The sequence below is a fragment of the Spinacia oleracea genome, chromosome 5, assembly GCF_020520425.1.
Source record: "Spinacia oleracea cultivar Varoflay chromosome 5, BTI_SOV_V1, whole genome shotgun sequence".
NCBI classification, from domain to species: domain Eukaryota; kingdom Viridiplantae; phylum Streptophyta; class Magnoliopsida; order Caryophyllales; family Amaranthaceae; genus Spinacia; species Spinacia oleracea.
Window position 1 is genome coordinate 95,633,297 of NC_079491.1, and position 18,206 is coordinate 95,651,502.

The window sequence follows — 18,206 nt, forward strand, 5'->3', positions numbered from 1 at the left end:
TTAGCTAAATGTGCGACGCAAATGACTTTTAGGCGAAAAAAAAAAAGTCATTTGCCACGCACATTAGCTAAATGTGCGTTGCAAATGACTTTTTTTTTTTAAAAAAAATTCGTTTTTTAATATTTTAGTTACAACCCAATAAAAGGCAAATTCACCATAGATCACCCAACATGTTGATAACCTAACTACACTTTTAACATAAAAGTTTAAGTGAACCATAAACGAATGAGGCCCAAGATATCATTCAAGCAGATGAAAAAAACTCCATTGTCAGACCAAAATCAAACAAATTACAATATGAAATAAAAATAAAAATTTGAACCGAGAAAAAAAAAGCCGAGAAATTAAAATTGAAGCACACTAAATTATGAATTTACAGCGTTCGTGCGACACTAAGACAAACATGGAGGACTTCTCCTGGACGCTTCAAAATTTCAATTACCAAATCAATTTGAGAGTTGAGATCATGCTTGGATAAGCAACTTCCCATGACACACGTAGCACGCAGCGTCAGCGTCAGCGTATTCAAAGACAAATGAGGGAACCATTCAAGAGTCCCAAGAGCAAGATCAAAGGCGACAATTCTCACAAGTTTAGCGGATTGAAGAGCAATTGTTACCGAGTTTGTTTCCCTTTCTCAAGTTTTAACTTTTCAGTTCTCCTACAATAAAAATTTAGAAATTCATTAATTATCTGAACAGCTTGTTTTCAGTCTCAAGAAATGATTCAAACCTACCCAGATCAACAAAAAAACTAACATTAGGTTCATATTTCTCACTAACTGCGCCACCTTTTTGTTTCTGGAATTGGATGTACCGCAATGTGCTTGCAAAGAAAGCTTCAGCAGCAGAATCTGTTGCCGCATTATCACTTTGCATCTCTGTAGTAATTAATTCCATTAGATCCTGGATTGTATTGACGGTGATTTGGTTGTTTCCCTTCTCAAAAAAATAGAGATACCTAAATATGATGGCAAACTCCAAACTTAAATATGCTGTGAATTATCATGGAAATTCAAACATCCAACACGGTCAGAAAACAAACTTTTCTAGCAAGTAGAGAGCTTACTTATTGATGATTTCAATGAACAGCATAACTAAACCACCACTACCCCGAGTAGCATTAGCCATCTGTTGAGCGGCATTTGCGATTTTTAGAGCCCGCTTTAAGCAAAGTAGAACCCTGCATAAAGGAAAACCAATTAAATACACGATAAGGAATTCCAAACCTACCCAGATCAACAAAAAACTAACAACTTAAAAAAAAATCAAAATCCTCAATTAAAAAGTTCAAAATACTCGAATTGACAAACTAACCAACACGATCAAACCCTATATTTATAATAAAACAACTTCAATCCTGCTGTGAGAAACCGGTTACAGTAATTGGCTAAGCTGAAACTGTCATTCGACAGACCGATAGTAATGCGTTGAATAGAAAAAACATTTCCTTATTTTACTAATTGAATAGAGGCCTCACCTTGGGAGAAAACCAATGGCACTGACCCTCACTCAGTGGAGTATCCGAACTACTATAACTGCAGTTGAAGAATACACATTGGTTGTATCCTCCTACATTCACTAAATCATATTAGAACAACACAACAAGCATCAAACTGATGTTTAAATTTGTGTGAGCACAATGTAAGCAACAAAAATATCAAAACAACTAAAAATATGAAAGAAAATAGTTTAACTTCCAAAGAACTATTGATTTTAAAAATTGAATACTCACCAAGACCAGGACTATCTCTGAGCTCATACTTGATATGAGGCTGCCTCCCAACAAACCCATCACCCTCTACAACATCAGGCACCATCTGAAATCAAAATCCTCAATCAAAAGTTCAAACAATTGCTAAAAATGTTCGAATTTACAAACTAACTAACACAATTCATCAAAACAATATAAAAAGTAAAAATTAATTGAAGTTGGATTCATGGTAAAGAGGGGGGAAATACCTAAGAAATAAGGTAATCAATGACGGCGGCGACGTTAACCGAAGATCCAGCTCCAACGGTTTGGCGTTTCACCCAACCTTAAAAACCTAGAAATAGGCTGATAAACAAGAACCCTTGAAATCTTCTATACACCGTAGGCTGATAAACAAGAACCCTAATTAACATAAATTGCACTGTACCTAAATCGCCGACGAACTAATTCGCAGAATTGGATCGGAGACTCGCTAGCAATCGAGCTGCACTGCTTTGAAATGTCTCCTTCTTCGCGGCGGAATCTAGGATTTTTCTCTTCGAGCCGTGTTTTCGCAAATCTTGATTTTTCCGGGTAAATTAAAGGCAAAATACGTATAGTGGTTAGAGGAGATTTCAAATGAATGAAAGATTGAGAGGTATTGACATCTCATGAATGGAGTTCTGGAAAGAAGAAGAGAGAGAAAAAGAGGGTATTGACATCTCCTGAATGGAGTTCTGGAAAGAAGAAAAAGAGAGAAAAAGAGGGTATTGACATCTCCTTCCGAATTTTTTTTACCTCCTCTGCGTCGCAGAATTACTAATCTGCGACGCAGGTGACTTAAAGAGTCATTTGCGTCGCAGATTAGTAATTCTGCGACGCAAAGGAGGTAATATTTTGCGTCGCATTATTACTAATCTGCGACGCAAATGACTCTGAGAACATTTTAGAGTCATTTGCGTCGCAGATTAATAATTCTGCGACGCAAATGACTAATTTTAAAGCTTAGAACTGTCAATTGCGTCACATGTTTAAATGTGCGAGGCAAATGTGGTGATGCAAATGATTGTTTTTCCACTAGTGATTGGTTCTTCTTCTACCACCACCTCAGCTTGCATTCGTCCTGGTGTGTTCCCTGCATTTGCAATTCGATTGGTCTCTTCAATGTGCCGTCTCTCTTCTTCTTCACCAGCATGCTCTCTGTCAGAGTGTAGTTCGGCCATGACACTGTACCTCCCCACAGACGGCGCCAAATGTTGTGGGATCTTTTACGGTGCTGACGTGGCACGCGCTCCTCAGAGGTATCAAGTATGACCTGGCACGAACTTCTGGCAACCTGCAAAACAAGAATATTCCCGTAGGAATATTCCCTCCGATGCTTAAGTAAGTATAAGCTAGAGAGATAAGTAATTTGTAGAGAGAAGGCAGAGCAAAGGTAAGTTTGTTGTTGGTGGAAAAGAATTGAATGCCCTTTTACCTAGGGATCTGCACTATTTATAGTGCTAGGGTTTCTCGGGAACTGGTCCTGCATGATTGAGTGTTTACGCAAGATTGGGACACGTGTCCTGCATTGGTTCTGGAGGCTTGTTTAGGACCAATGTGGGCCTCTTAATCGCTTGGGCCCGGGCCCTGTGAAGTTTGAGAAATGCCCGTAGGCAAGCTTTTGGGCTCTTTCTTCTGGGCTTTGATAGTGCAGTCAGGTGGCATTCTTTTAGTCCACATCACCCACATTCTTTGTTAATAAGAAAAGAAATGATGGAATTAATTGAGTTTCTCAACAAAACCGTTACTTCTTAGCGATAGATTGAATTGAAGTTTTAGAAATTTTATCAAACCCCCCCGATAATGAAGATCAACAAGAACATCAATTTTGAATTGAAGTTTCAAAAATTTTGTTCATTTTATTTTGTCATATAGAGAAACTGCTTCCCCGGAACGTGGATGATTGTAGTAGGAAAGTGGGGTATTTTTTAATACTTTTATTTTTATTGAAAAAACTAATTTTAATTAAAAAATAAAAACAAAAAAGTCAGCATAATCAACGGTTCCGATGAGACAACAAAAAAAAAGGTTGAGATTCATTTTATTATGGTGGCTACTACGGAGTATTTTATTGTAGCTATTGCAAAATCTTCCTTATTTTTTTCATTAATGTTAGCACCTTAACAAATTCGTATTGTTAGCATTACAATTAACAAAACTCTGTCGTTTATTCTCCTCTACAATCAATTGCATCTGCAAGTCCACAATCACCACAAAAACCAATTACATATATATTCACGAAAAATAGAGTGATGGTTATTGAAATTCTTCACTGTCACCACCAAATGCGAGCAGGATTACATAAACAATAAGAAGTAAATGAGTATATATATAAAGGGAACAGCAAAAATCAACCTGACTACTGGTCTTGGACATGGTGAGATAACGATAGAAGGAGCCATAGTTAAAGACTTGCAGAGTTGCAGTTGATGGGGTTGTAAAGTGCCCCTTTTAGTGGGATAGTTTCAAGCAAGAAGAAGAAGGAGAGGGAAATCGGACCTGGGAAGACACACGGACGATGCGGCATTTATTGTTGTGCACTAAAAATAGTTACTCTTTGTTTTTCTAACCACCTCTAATTTAATTTAAGTTTCCCGAAATAAAAAAAAATCGGTCAAATTTCATTAGAAAATGTTTGTCAACAACTCAATAGAAAAACAAAGATGCGGATTCGAGATTTCTAGAAAATATATATATTAAACTACGAACTTGTTACACCCGATTAAATAAGATTATTATTATAATAAATAGAATTAAGTTTGTGGATGCACGGATCAATAAAGTAAAATAACAGAGAAAATGCATGATTTGTTACTTTTTTATGGGTTAAAAGTATTAACGACATTACGACATAATTTCGTCGTAGTATATTTCACATAAATGCCTGGATTTGAGCCCGACCTAAATATCCGGCCTTCGTAAATGAGATTGTTTGTTTTTTTTCCTGTAATAGTAGCTGCATTACATTATATAGAGCATGGTAGTTGACTCCTATTAAAATTTATCTCTTTGGCTCTTAGTATCTTTTATTAAGAATTTATTTATCTATTTGGATCCTAACAAAATTTATCTCTTATTATCTTTTACCAGTAGTTGACTCCTAAAAAATTCATCTCTTATTATCTTTTATCGAGTCTTTATTTAATTATCTATTTTTATTTTAACAAAATCTGGAATAAAAAATTAGTTATATGTATGATGACGTGGAAATCCTACGTGGCGCTCAAGAATGCTCTCCAAGAAAACTCTCCTTTATATATATATATATATATATATATATATATATATATATATATATATATATATATATATATGATTATTATTATTATTATTATTATTATTATTTATTAATATTACAAAAATTTAAATCATTTATACACAGTTGGATGGGAGCCTAGTAACTAATTGAGCCCGACACCCTTATTTAAGGCAAAGGACAACCACTGAAAAAGAAAAGATTGAATGTTAGCACACCCTTGTTTTTGTTGTTGTTGTTGTTGATGATGATCATAATTGACCTGTCTAAATCATGTCCAACTCAAAACTGATATGTCTGGTATGTTTAGATCATGTCCAGATTAAAACCGACATGTTCGATCATGTCTTGATAATGTCCAGATCAAAACCGATATGTCCGATCATGTCCAAATCAAAACTAATATGTCCAGACCATGTCCAAATCAAAACCAATATGTCAAGATCATGTCCAAATCAAAATCGATATGTCTAGTTCAAAACAGATTTTTCCATATCATGTCTAGATCATGTCTAGATCAGAACCAATATGTCTAGATGATAACCGACTGTTAAGATCATGTATAAATCAGAACCAAATTGTTAAGATCATGTTCATATGAGAAATGATATGTCTAAACCATAGCAGATTTGTCTAGATCATGTCTATAACAAGACATATCTCTCCACATCATATCCATATCATAACGGATATATCTAGATAACGTCCATAGAACATATATATTTGATCATGTCTAAATCATAACGTATATATCCATATTATGTCTAGATCATCTCTAAATGAACCGATTTGTCCAAGTCAGAACCAATACATCCAAATTAGAACCGATTTGTATAGATCATATCAAGATTAGAACGGTTCTACCCAAATCTTATACATACCAAAACTGATTTGTCGAGATTAACACATGTCTGTCTAGATCAACACCAATATGTCCAGATCATATCTCGACCAGAACTGATGTCCAGATCATAACTGAGTTGTCCATGTCATAACCAATATGCACATATCATAACCGATCAATCTAGATCATGTACATCAACATTAGAACTAATATGTCCAAATCGGAATTGATATGTCCAAATTAGAGCCAATTTTTCCAGACCATAACCGATCTACCAAGATCAGAATTTATATGTCCAGATTTGAACATATTTAAATCATATTCGGGCATATCATAAATAATACGTCTAGATAAAAACCAATTTTTTCATATCACATTCGATCTCTCCAAATCATGTTGAGATCAGAACCGATATGCTCCGATGATGTCCTGATCGGAGTATTAATACAATATTTAATGATAATATTAATATTAATATTAATACCATTTTTCATGTTTATAATTTTAAAACTAATACCATACTTCATGTTAATATAAATATTGATACAATAATTCATTTTAATACAATAGGTAAAATTTTCAACTTTTTTCATTTTGTTCATTAAAATTAATATTAGTACGGAGTATAATATTTCATGTTAATAAGTTTCATTTTTAAGTGTACTTATTTATAATAAAAAATATTTGGATGATAAACTAATAGGTCTATCAAATATAAGTAGTGGTAAAATTATGAGAAAGTCAAATCAATAATGTAATTTACAATAAAAATATTATAAATTTGAAAGAAATTTATTTTACGAGTAATATTATTTAAGAGACGTTTTTATTTAAATCCTAATTATTAAAAACAAGATCAGACCATATCAGATACGAATCTTATTACTTATTTCAGATCTTATCAGATCAAATAAGTCTAGATCAAATTATATCAGAAAAAATAAATTCAGATCAGATCAGATAATTATGACAATTGTAGTTCTATATGCACGTGATGCACGCTTAAATAAAGCTGATAAATATTAATATCGCAAAAGTATTCATGTGAAGTATTACTAAAGAAAAAGTTGACATTTTCAGCGAATATCTATACATACTCCACCACCCCCTTCGTTCTTGAATGTTAGTCATCTTGCCATATTGAGTTGTTGTTCTTTTACTCTATTTTGAAATCTTTTCCTATTTGTCCAACATTTATCCGCATTATACCCTTATATCACATTTATAATTCCGATATCGTCGCTAGTACATAACCAAATGGCCAGTTTGTCATCCAAGTAAACCCCTTAATTTTTTCTCTTTTCTACCCATATAAGTTAAATTCCTTTTAGATTCACCATTTTGTTTCTTTACGGTGGCTTAGCTTATATTCTAAGAGGAACTACTCTATGAAAACTAAGGAAGTAACAAGCTAAACTTCATTCGTAGTCTGCTAAGAAATGGGCCGGAGATTCACATTGTTTACAAAGACCGGGAATCGAATGTAGTTGCGGATTCCATGGCCAAGCAGGGGTTACATAAAAGCGATAAATTTGTGGCATGGCTGTAGAGTAATATAGCGGATACGCCTTTATTTTCTTGCTCTATTAGTATAAGCCAATTCTGGCATGTATTAATCCCACATTAATGAATTACATGCAACCAATTACCAAAATAAAAGTAACAATATAAACAAAAATGTGAGCAATACCACACAAAAAAAAAAAAATGAATACAGAGTAATTATTTACAATGGTGAGAGGGTGGATAGTGCGGATTACGGAGTATGGAGTAACAATGACTAAGTATTGAAATTTGTAACTTTTTCATTGATTAGAACAAAGCATTAATACTCTCTTAGAAATAAAACTAAAATTAAAACCATATCATCATCTACTAAATAAAACATTTATGGAAGAATGTCATATCATATGCCATGTCGTTGACACCTCACATGGTTAATAACCCTCAGGGTCAATGAAACATTTTCCTTAATTTTCATCTTACTTAACTTACCTAATTTTATGATGTTGATGAGTGAGAAGAGGAAAATTAATGATTTTTGAAACTAGATATGTGTTGTAAATTGAAGAAAACAATTATTTTTCCAAAGTTTTAAGTTTCTTTCAACAATGCCATGTCATCTACCACATATTTTCAGCCATGCCACATTAATTGCCACATTACGTGGGTAAATGACCCAATGGGTCAATTAAGTTTTCTCCTTTGTGAAAATGGTTTTCCCATATTGGTAGAAATGAAAAGTGTAGGTTTTAAGCCAATATTTAATGAAAAGTGTAGGTTTTAAGCCAATATTTAATGAAAAGTGTTTTCTGAAGGGGAAAAAAGGATGTTTTCCTTGTTTAAAAATGGGCAGTGTTGTTTATAATTTGAAGTACTTCCCTTAGTGGTTTGGGCCGAATCGTGTTCTTGACACGTGCGAGGTGTGAGGGGCCTCCTTTTTGGGTCAAGTGTCATAACTGACGGTCCAATCATTACGAGACCGTTCAGTTACACTCTTAATTGCCTTTGTAACTGCCGCATGATTTTCGGAATAAATCAGGTTTTTTGGGTCAAGTGTCATGACTGACGGTGCAATCATTATGAGACCGTTCAGTTACACTCAGCCTTTGTAACTGCCGCATGATTTCCGGAATAAATCAGGTTTGGGGCTCATTTGAAACATAGAGAAAAAAATATTCTTGCCCTTTCTTACTTTTATGTTTTTCTAAAACTATTGTTCTAAGCATATTATGAGTTCCTAGTTCGTCTTATTTGAGTGCACATTAAGACGGATTGTTGTGTAAAATCTTGTGGGACAAAGCCTATTCCGATTGCATCATAGTCGGGGCGATTCTAAGACAGTGTTGTCTCACACGTCGCAATTTTTCATACTCACATCAAATATTCAACCCGCATTTCCTTAACCATTTCTTCGAATTTTGCAGTATTACTTTCTACAAGGGCCTATTCCGTGTTTGGGCTCTAATTTTGTTTCTAGATTTAGGCCATTTAAGTTTTAGTCGGGCTTTAAAGATAACTTTATGAACTTGATAAGACGGCAAGCGCATTAGTAAGGGAAGTGATAAATCCAAGAAAATTTTCACTTCTTCCAAGGAAATCCACATTTTTGTAAAGGTGATTTCCTTGGAAGAAGTGAAATTCTTCCTTGGATTTATCATTTCCCCATTAGTAATGGTGCTAAACTGCTAACTCTTAATTGTCCATTCTTAATTTCTTTATAATTCACCTCTTAGGTTGATGTTTCATATACTTAGTTCGTTCCGAAAATATTACACCATTTGTTTTTTATACTATTCACACTACGATTTTGGCAATTTTTTTTGATTCGTATGTAAGAAAATTTTAGTCATGTGAAGTCATATTAAATCCGTATCAATATATATTTTCTAAAGATTAATTTTTTATAATATTTATTTGCACACGATTTGAGATATTAAGAGTCAAAATAATGATTAAAAGAGTAAAAGTCAACCATGATACAATATTTCCGGAATAAAAGAAATACTTTTTTTCGATTTTTGTGACAAAATAAGCAAAAAGCAACCAAAACATCACACAACCTCCACATCACTATTTCTTATTTCTATAAACTACCTCTAAATAAGAGGGGTCTAAAAGATACTTTTACTAAAAACTACTCCCCTCATACTTTTTTATCAACTCATAATCAAAACTATTTTACTAAAAAATTGAGTATAAAATATACAAAGGTAAATAAAGTGGAGTAGTTCTTAAATTTTCTCTCCACTTAGGAGGGGTAAGAGTTAAACACTATTGATGCTTTTGTTACTAACTAAACATATTCATCATACTTTATTTTGGAAGAAATTGACTCTAATCTTACATTGGGCGGTTCATCATCACATAGTCTCACCTTGAGCGGTTCGATGAAATTAAGGTTACCTTTGAGTTTACTGTTCTATTCACATGATTATCATATCATTTTTAAAAAAATACATACATAATCGGGTGAAATAATGGCAGGTAAAGAAGATGAAGGGTAAAGAGCACAACTAAGAGTTAAGCTAAATTTTAGGGTCTAACGTTTTGAGTTTTTCACCGTTTGGGACCTATATCTTTATTTTTCATCGTTTAGGATCTACTATTTATTTTCCGGCCAAAACTAACCATAGCAAATAAAAGGTTAGTCCCTTGGTTTAAAAGTTGAGTCCCTTGGGTTAAATTCCACGTGACGCCATTGTATTTGCTTGTGCATTTCATGATGTTTGCCCAACAGTCGATGAGAAGAAGTGAGATTGGCGGCAATGATCTGTGCTTGATTGAGCTTTGAGATAAATACTCGTTCTTGCCCAACGTTAGAGATATGTGTTCCATTCAACCATTTAAATATGACAACGTTTACTTATTAACAAGATAATTTTTCAGAATTTTTATTAGGCAAATTTGCCAAAAAGGACCTTTTATAACACAAATTTTGCGAGAAAGGACCTTATATAATTTTTTTTGTGAAAACACACCTTAAAGTAATTATTTTTGCGAGAAAGGACCTAAGGAAATTTTCCGGCATTGACTGAGCTTTTCTGGCCATTGACTTGCACGTGAGCAGCACGCGTGGCTTACGTTGGCTAAAGACATTGATTTTCCCGAGTCTTGACTTTTCAAATTTGATTTTATTTCGACTTTTTTTTCAACTTTAGGTTTTAAATCTTAGAATTTTGGAGGAAAATTGGGTGTAATTAGCAAAATAAAGCCACACGTGCTTCTCACGTGCAAGTCAATGGCCGGAAAAGCTCAGTCAATGCCGAAAATTTACTTTTGGTTGTCTTTCGCAAAAAAAAAGTACATTAAGGTGTGATTTCACCAAAAAAAAATTATATAAGGTCCTTTCTCGCAAAAAAATTTACATTAAGGTGTGATTTCACAAAAAAAATTATATAAGGTCCTTTCTCGCAAAATTTGGGTTATAAAAGGTCCTTTTTAACAAATTTGCCTTTTTATTATACAAAATTATTAGGACTTAGGAAATAAATTCTGACACAAACAAAACTCCAGTCACTAAGGATTAAACAAATTGGCATACCATCAAGCTTTCTACACCAATTGGAGTATTGGACAAACAACTACGAGTACCTCTTTTGAAGAAGTGTCCTTTGGGTTTTGTTTAGACTATTGACAACCAAAAGTTTGAAGAAAAAAAATTGGACCAAATTCTCGCAAATAAAGCTCAAAATTGAGTTATTTGTACCTAAATTCTTACAGGTTGCTCATGAATCAAACAATTTGTTGATTGAATTCTTCTATCTTCCCCGGTTTCCTCTGTTTTCTCATCCATGAAGGAATTATGTCCTTAGACATTTCCGACAATTACTAAATATAAATAGGAATTAATTATGAAGATAATAAATTAATTATTTTAGTAATCATATTTGCTTGCTAGATAATAAATGTGATTAGTAGGACAATATTGACTGCACCTACAACTAAAATATATTAATCCTATAAGGTCACACATATAAGCACTAATTGGAATGGGCCCAAAAGGTCCTATGGCAACCGGCCTGCTAAGAGAAATAAGGTTGGGCTTTGTGTTAACTTAAAAGCCCTAAACATTATAATAGTTATAATGTCAGGGATTCAGTAACTACGTTGATTGAATATCTGACACAAAAGAAAAACACAAAACCCTAACTCTCATTCTCTAAACGCCGTACATCCCAAACAAAGCAAGAGACAGATTGTGATCGTTCTCTTCCGTACTAGCATACGTGGGATTCAATTCGTGCTTGTGGACTGAGTAGAGGAGCAACAAGTGGGGCTCTAAGATCTTCGAAGCTTGCATACGAACGGGAGAACACGCTTCAAAGGTGATTATTCTTTCGACTTAATCTGATCTGTACTATTGTTATGCATGAGATCCTGTGATAGATGTTAGGAAATTGTTTCCTGAAATTCCGCTTTATGCATCTATATGTTCCTACAGTGGTATCAGTTTTAGCCTCTTGCATAATATTTTATGATCATGATTGTATGCAACATTATTATTTTGATTCAATTAAGGGAAGATTTATTTATGGCTTGAATTTGCTAAATTAATATATGATATTAATTGATTCAAAATCGTGATTTATTTAATTTATGTTTAAAATAAATTTATAAAATTCCGAAATTTTTATCTTAGGGCCGAAATTAACAGTTAATTTCACACAAAAATTTTCGGATTTTTTAAAATTAATTTCGTTAGATTTTAAATTATTTGTTGGTTAATAAGATTAATCATGGAAATAATTTGTTAACAAATTAAAGATTTGATTGTAATTTGTTAAATAAATCTAATGATCATCACCTATTTATTATACAATAACCGAAATTTTTTGAAATTTTTTTAACTATTTTTCGGAATTTTTGTATATTAATTATTGAAGTTAGTTAATTTTTATGTTTAATTCGATTAATCATAAAATTTAAGGATAACAATTAAAATTATTGATTTTATTTGTTAAGAAAATTCAATAGATCGACCTGGTAATTTAATTCGAATTTTTTGGATTATAAATGTTATTTTTCTGAATTATTTGAATAAAATGAGATAATAATGCCCTAAAATCTTGAATTCTTGTTAGATTTAATTTGAATAAAGATTCTAATTGAAATCTAACTTTTAACAAACCTAAAATTCATTTTTAATTTTGTTAATTTATTCATATTTTCTGCCATAATTTTCGGATTATCTCACATAATTAATTTTGTAAATCTTTAACAAAAGTTGAATAAAGATTAATTTAATTTAGGTAATTGTTACCAAAATTTAAATAAAATTGCCCACCATGGCTGGGTGGCATCACCTGCGACGGTGGAGTCACGGTGGAGGGAGACTTAGGGCTGTAGGCGAACCAAGTCGCGGTGGATCATCGGCGGCATAGCAGCGGCGAACCGCGCACGTTTGACGTGCGTTGCTCGCGTTGCTTGAGTTGCTGTCGGTCTGGACGCGCTGGTGGTTCTTGCTGCAGGCGTGGTCTGGTTAATGGCATCGACCGGCGTGGTCTGGTTAATGGCGTCGACCGGAGAGGTGACGGTTTCTCGACCGCAGATGCTAGCCGACGGCCCTGGTGGTGCTGGTTGGCGAGTGCGTCATGGTTAAGGGGTTTTGGGGCAGCATGCGATTTCTGATGCAGTTACTTAATAAAAAAAAAATAAAAAAAAAAGGAAATAAGAAGGGGGAATTTTAACAATCCGTTTAAGTGGTGGTTAAGTAAATTGTCAATCATTTTAGCTTTTTCATTAAAAGGAAAGTCTAATTTTCCTAAACAAGATTCGAAGTTGTTAGTATGGAAAAGGTCGAAATTATTTTGATTTAGTTTTCTAAATTTAAAATATTGTTATTTTGAGTAACTTGAAAATATTTTTTTTTTGGAAAATTATATTTTCTATGTTGAGCATAAATCAATAAATTTCCTTTTAATGCAAATTAAAGATTAATGAGATTATTCTAGCTATATTTAAATAAGTAATTGAACTAAAATAATAAAGTTTCCTAAGTAATATTGAACTTAAATTGTTTAAGTTTTTATAATTATTTTGGAAATGTTATTTGCTTATTAACAGTTAATAAGTAAATAATTTGTGTTTAATATAGTTTGATATTATATGCGTGTATGGAATATATATGATATTTTGTTACAGGCAAGTGACTAGTATGGCCCAAAATAGGATAGAAAATACGATCTGCGTATCGTTTTGTATTCTTGTAAATTTTGAAATACGATCTGCGCATCGTTCTGTATTATTGTAATTTAATTTAAAAGTTTAAATTAGATTATAAAGTTCGTATTATGAGCTCGATGAAGTAAGAAGGTTCAATCAGAAATTCAAGGATGGAGATCCAAGAAAGATGAACAGGAACCCAAGAAGATTTGAGCTTATTTTTTAGGGGCCATACTAGGATCACATTATATTTTTATGTATTTTATATTGCCTTAAAATGCTTATTGAGTTTATATATGTGGTTATTTAAAGCAATGTGTTCACTTTTAATTAACCAACATAGTAAACTTAGGTCCCAAATAATATTGAGTTTAAGTGCTTTTCCATTCAACACCTATAAAGTCTTAGATCATGAGTAATAGGTTCTGCCAAAGCAGTGTTAGGTTATGATACATATGACAATTCATAAATCATGCGGAAAAACCATAAAGCCAGGAAAGCATATTATTTACACATAATCATTTAGCAAGTTTAGATGCATACACTTTGTTGCGTGCCCTCCCTAGCTGCGCCCGAACCGAACAAGAACAAGTCTTTAGGACTCCAAGTGTCGTCCCTCCGTAGATAGTCCACAGCACGTCCGGATCCGCCTTAAGCTTGACCAACTAGAATCGCCCTTAAGGTACTTAGAATTTTCGGCTATTGTAGGCAATTAAATGACTGAATTTTTGCTCTCAAAAATCACTTTGAATACTTGAAATCTCTGTTCAAAATAATGACCCTAGGCCTTTATTTATAGAGGTATGGAAAGGGAATCGTTATCCTATTAGGATACGAATTAATTAAACTAGAATCCTAATAGAATTCTTATTTAATTAATTCATCCTTTTAGATTTAGGAATTTAATCATTAGTCGAAACCTGATAGCTTTAGGATTCGTATAGCACACCAACACACACGCACGCACAGCAGCCCACGAGGGGCGCCATGCGCGCGCGCGCAGCCCGCGAGCTCGCAGCCCATTGCTGCGAGGCCCACACGCTGCCGCAGCGTTGGCGCGCGCTGGGCCTGCCTTGCGATGGGCCTGGCGCAGCCTTGGCTGGTGCGTTGTGGCGCGCTGGCTTGCTGGGCGATGGCCCGGCTTCGTGCTGGGCCTTCGTCTGGCAGGCCTCGTCCGATGCTAATTCGTACGATACGCTTCCGATTAATTTCCCTATTCCGGAATTCATTTCCGATACGAACAATATTTAATATTTCCGATTCCGAAATTAATTTCCGTTTCGAACAAATATTTAATATTTCCGTTTCCGAAATTATTTTCCGATTCCGGCAATATTTCCGATTCTGACAATATTTCCGTTTCCGGCAATATTTCCGATTCCGGCAATATTTCCATTTCCGATAATATTTTCCGATACGTACCATGTTTCCGTTTCCGGCAACATCTACGATTTGGATAATATTTATATTTCCGATACGATCCATATTTCCGTTTCCGGCAATATCATCGTTTCCGGAGCATTCATTTCTTGCCTGTGACGATCTCAGCTCCCACTGAAACCAAGATCCGTCGATTCCGAATATCCATAGATGGAGTATTTAATGCCATTAAATACTTGATCCGTTTACGTACTATTTGTGTGACCCTACGGGTTCAGTCAAGAGTAAGTTGTGGATTAATATCATTAATTCCACTTGAACTGAAGCGGCCTCTAGCTAGGCATTCAGCTCACTTGATCTCACTGAATTATTAACTTGTTAATTAATACTGAACCGCACTTATTAGACTTAACATAGAATGCATACTTGGATCAAGGGCATTATTTCCTTCAGTCTCCCACTTGTCCTTAGGGACAAGTGTGCATTTCCTAATTCCTTTGTCGCTCGATGCTTGCTCTTGAACATAAGGTAAGAGTTGTCATCCTTATTATGTCCAGAGGTGTTCCTCGGTTTCAGAGTTCAACTGATCAAATAGACAGATAATCATAGCCTATGATTCATCCGAGCACGGCCATGCATTTCACAGTTTCTAGCTCTCCGAGTGGCCTTGTACAACTTTTAAGCATCTCATCCCGATTTATGGGAGGACAATCCCAATCTTGCGATCTTGAGATTAGACTTCGTTTGATAGGTGATTACCTGAGCGTTGCCTTTATAGCCTCCTTTTACGGTGCGATGGTTGGTCAACGTCAAAGTAACCAGTTCTCAAACAAGTAATCTCAAATCACTCAGGTATTGAGGATTTAGTGTCTAATAATTTTAATGAAATTTACTTATGACAGATTTTCATCTCTTACAGTAAAGTTTCATAGGTCTTGTCCGATACTAGTCTTCCCAAAGTAAGTATCTATGCAAATGATTATGACATTGCCATGTCCACATAGTTCAAGAAACAGAACTACTAGTCATCTTGCATTCTAGTCGTCTAACGTTTTCTATGCGTCCAATTTTAAAGAAAACTCCGACTAGGGACCATTTTCAACCTTTGACATTCAAGTTCAATTGATAGACATTTCTTAGTCACAGGACTGGTCCTGACAGTCTATCTTGAATATATCGTCAAATTGAAGGGACTCATCATTTAATACTAAACCAAGATTAAATGGAATATGAAAATACATTTCATATATGATAAATGTTCAACCCCATTGTTTTACAACCATGGGCCTCAAACCCATCTTTAAAACAGTTCATGGAATTCAAAGCTATGCTTGATTTCCAGTGCTACAACGTGAGTGTTGCTTCTCACTTGTTGCATAGGTTTAGTTATCATGCTTTGCCAATCTTAATATCCTTTTCATCGAATGTTCTTCGAGATATGATGATAAGATCTTTTCGAGTTGGTTTATTATGTGATCTAGTCTTTCTTACTTTGATGGTAGTTTTACTCATTTTGCAATGAAGAACCATCAAGTTAGCAAACGTTTTTCTTGCTTCAAGAGTGGTTCTACGCATTTTTCAATTAAGAACCATCAAGCCAGCAGATAGGTGATCTACCCAAGTTCAGTGAAGAACTTTAAACAACCCTGTTTTATTGCTTCTTAGGCAATAATTACTTTTACTTCAACTGTATAGGTTGCTAGTGATGCTTTGTTTGGATTTACCTATCCAAGCAGTTTATAGATATGTGGAAGACTCTCCAACTATATCTTAGAACATAGAAATTATTATTTTAATTTCCCACGCAACAACTCATGGTCTCCAATCCATGTTGCCATTTCAAAACACGATGCTCTATAGCTCGTCCTTATCAATGGTTAACTCCAAAGGGTCTTGCTTGATCCTTTGCCAGTGTTTATGCGTGTAGCATCAATATTTAGCATATCTTTATTTCCTTGAATCAAGAACTATTCCTATGTACCTTTTCAAGTACCATAAGTATTCTTGATCTCAATCTAGTTGATCTTTACTTAGATCAATAGAGATTGGTATATGTTCGTCATGGTTAAAGTCATACGATACGTTTTTGGCGATCCACATATTATATCATACATGATAAATTCTTTTGCAGAATAATTCCCAATTGAATTCTATTCATGTAACTTTAGCTCATCTAGTTTCAGTAGATACTAAATCCAGCTAAATTCTTTGACATATAATATAGGTTTAAGAATATTACTTAGATTCTTTGATGTTTAACTTAGTAAATGCTTATACATAGTTCAAACATCCTTTACTTAGATTTATTCAAATGGGTCGAATATCTCCAATGGAGTCTTTCGTGTTTGATTTAGTAAATGCCATTACTTAATCCAAAACAATATCATAAGATCTTTGTAAATAGATCTTAATACCCAGTATGTACTAAGTTTCGCCATGGTCCATCATTGATGAATAATTTCAAATCTAAGTCATTAGAATTTGAATGTTATTTCACAATAGAGAGATATGTGTGTGATACACATAGGACCAAATAAGTTTTTATGTACCCCCACTAAACTTCTTATACATCTATAAGAATCATGCATATTTTATGAAACTAAAATGCTTATTAGCTTCACTTAAAATACAGTTCCAATTCCCAATTGCTTGCTTAAATCTGTAATTAGATTTTATAAGCTAGCTTTCCTTTTCAAGCATTTATTTGGATCCACAAATTCTATGACATACCATGTACATATTTTATTCCAACATTTAATTGAGGAATACGTTTTGTCATCCAATTGCTATATGTACCAATATGCAATCATTGCTTGAATATAGACTTGAGCATTACGATTATGCATGAGGTTTCAACACAATCCACACCGTGAATTTGCTTGTAACTTTTAGCAACTAATCTAGCTTTGTGTGTGAACACAATTCAATGTTTGATGGTTTTATCCTTTAAAATAAACTTGCAACTAATAGGTGTGAAACTACTCTTGCAAATCAACAAAATTTCAATTTTGTCATCAAAACATTGAGTATGTTTTATGGCCTCTAACCATTTAAAACATTTGAGTCTATATATGGCCTCTAACCATTTTCGGGAATCTGGGTTTCGTCATAGCTTTCTTACAGGTCACAAACTCATTAATCTTCATGATAATAGTTTGACTGTAAGTTGTAGGTTTCTTCACTATCTAATAGAAGAATTGCATAGTTTCAGTGACTTGAACTCTATGCCTACTTGGGTATGGAACATCAAACAATAGAATATCAATAGCCACTTGAAAGTCCTTTGAATATTATGTTCTCCTTGAAAAACTTGTAAAGTCTTCTAAG

At 33.9% G+C, this 18,206-nt stretch overlaps 1 protein-coding gene across 4 annotated transcripts; it reads right to left on the minus strand.

The window, feature by feature from the left end:
• Positions 1-201: 201 nt before the first annotated feature.
• On the minus strand, positions 202-4,312 carry LOC130460716 (vacuolar protein sorting-associated protein 35B-like). 4 transcript variants are annotated; one of them, XR_008920788.1, is made up of 9 exons: positions 4,090-4,312; positions 3,170-3,927; positions 2,141-3,028; positions 1,962-2,058; positions 1,735-1,819; positions 1,480-1,580; positions 1,069-1,182; positions 759-960; positions 202-661 (listed from the first exon to the last, which is right to left on the minus strand). XR_008920788.1 is itself a non-coding variant. In XM_056828191.1 (4 exons), exons 2-4 carry the CDS (start codon positions 1,128-1,130, stop codon positions 645-647), a joined length of 303 nt encoding a protein of 100 aa, XP_056684169.1. In that variant the 5' UTR covers positions 1,131-1,182; positions 1,480-1,707; the 3' UTR covers positions 239-644. The 4 variants fall into 4 exon arrangements, 1 of the variants encoding a protein (XP_056684169.1); XR_008920787.1 differs by having other exon boundaries at positions 1,480-1,571; positions 1,735-1,800; positions 4,090-4,311; XR_008920786.1 differs by having other exon boundaries at positions 1,480-1,571; positions 4,090-4,311.
• Positions 4,313-18,206: the final 13,894 nt, after the last annotated feature.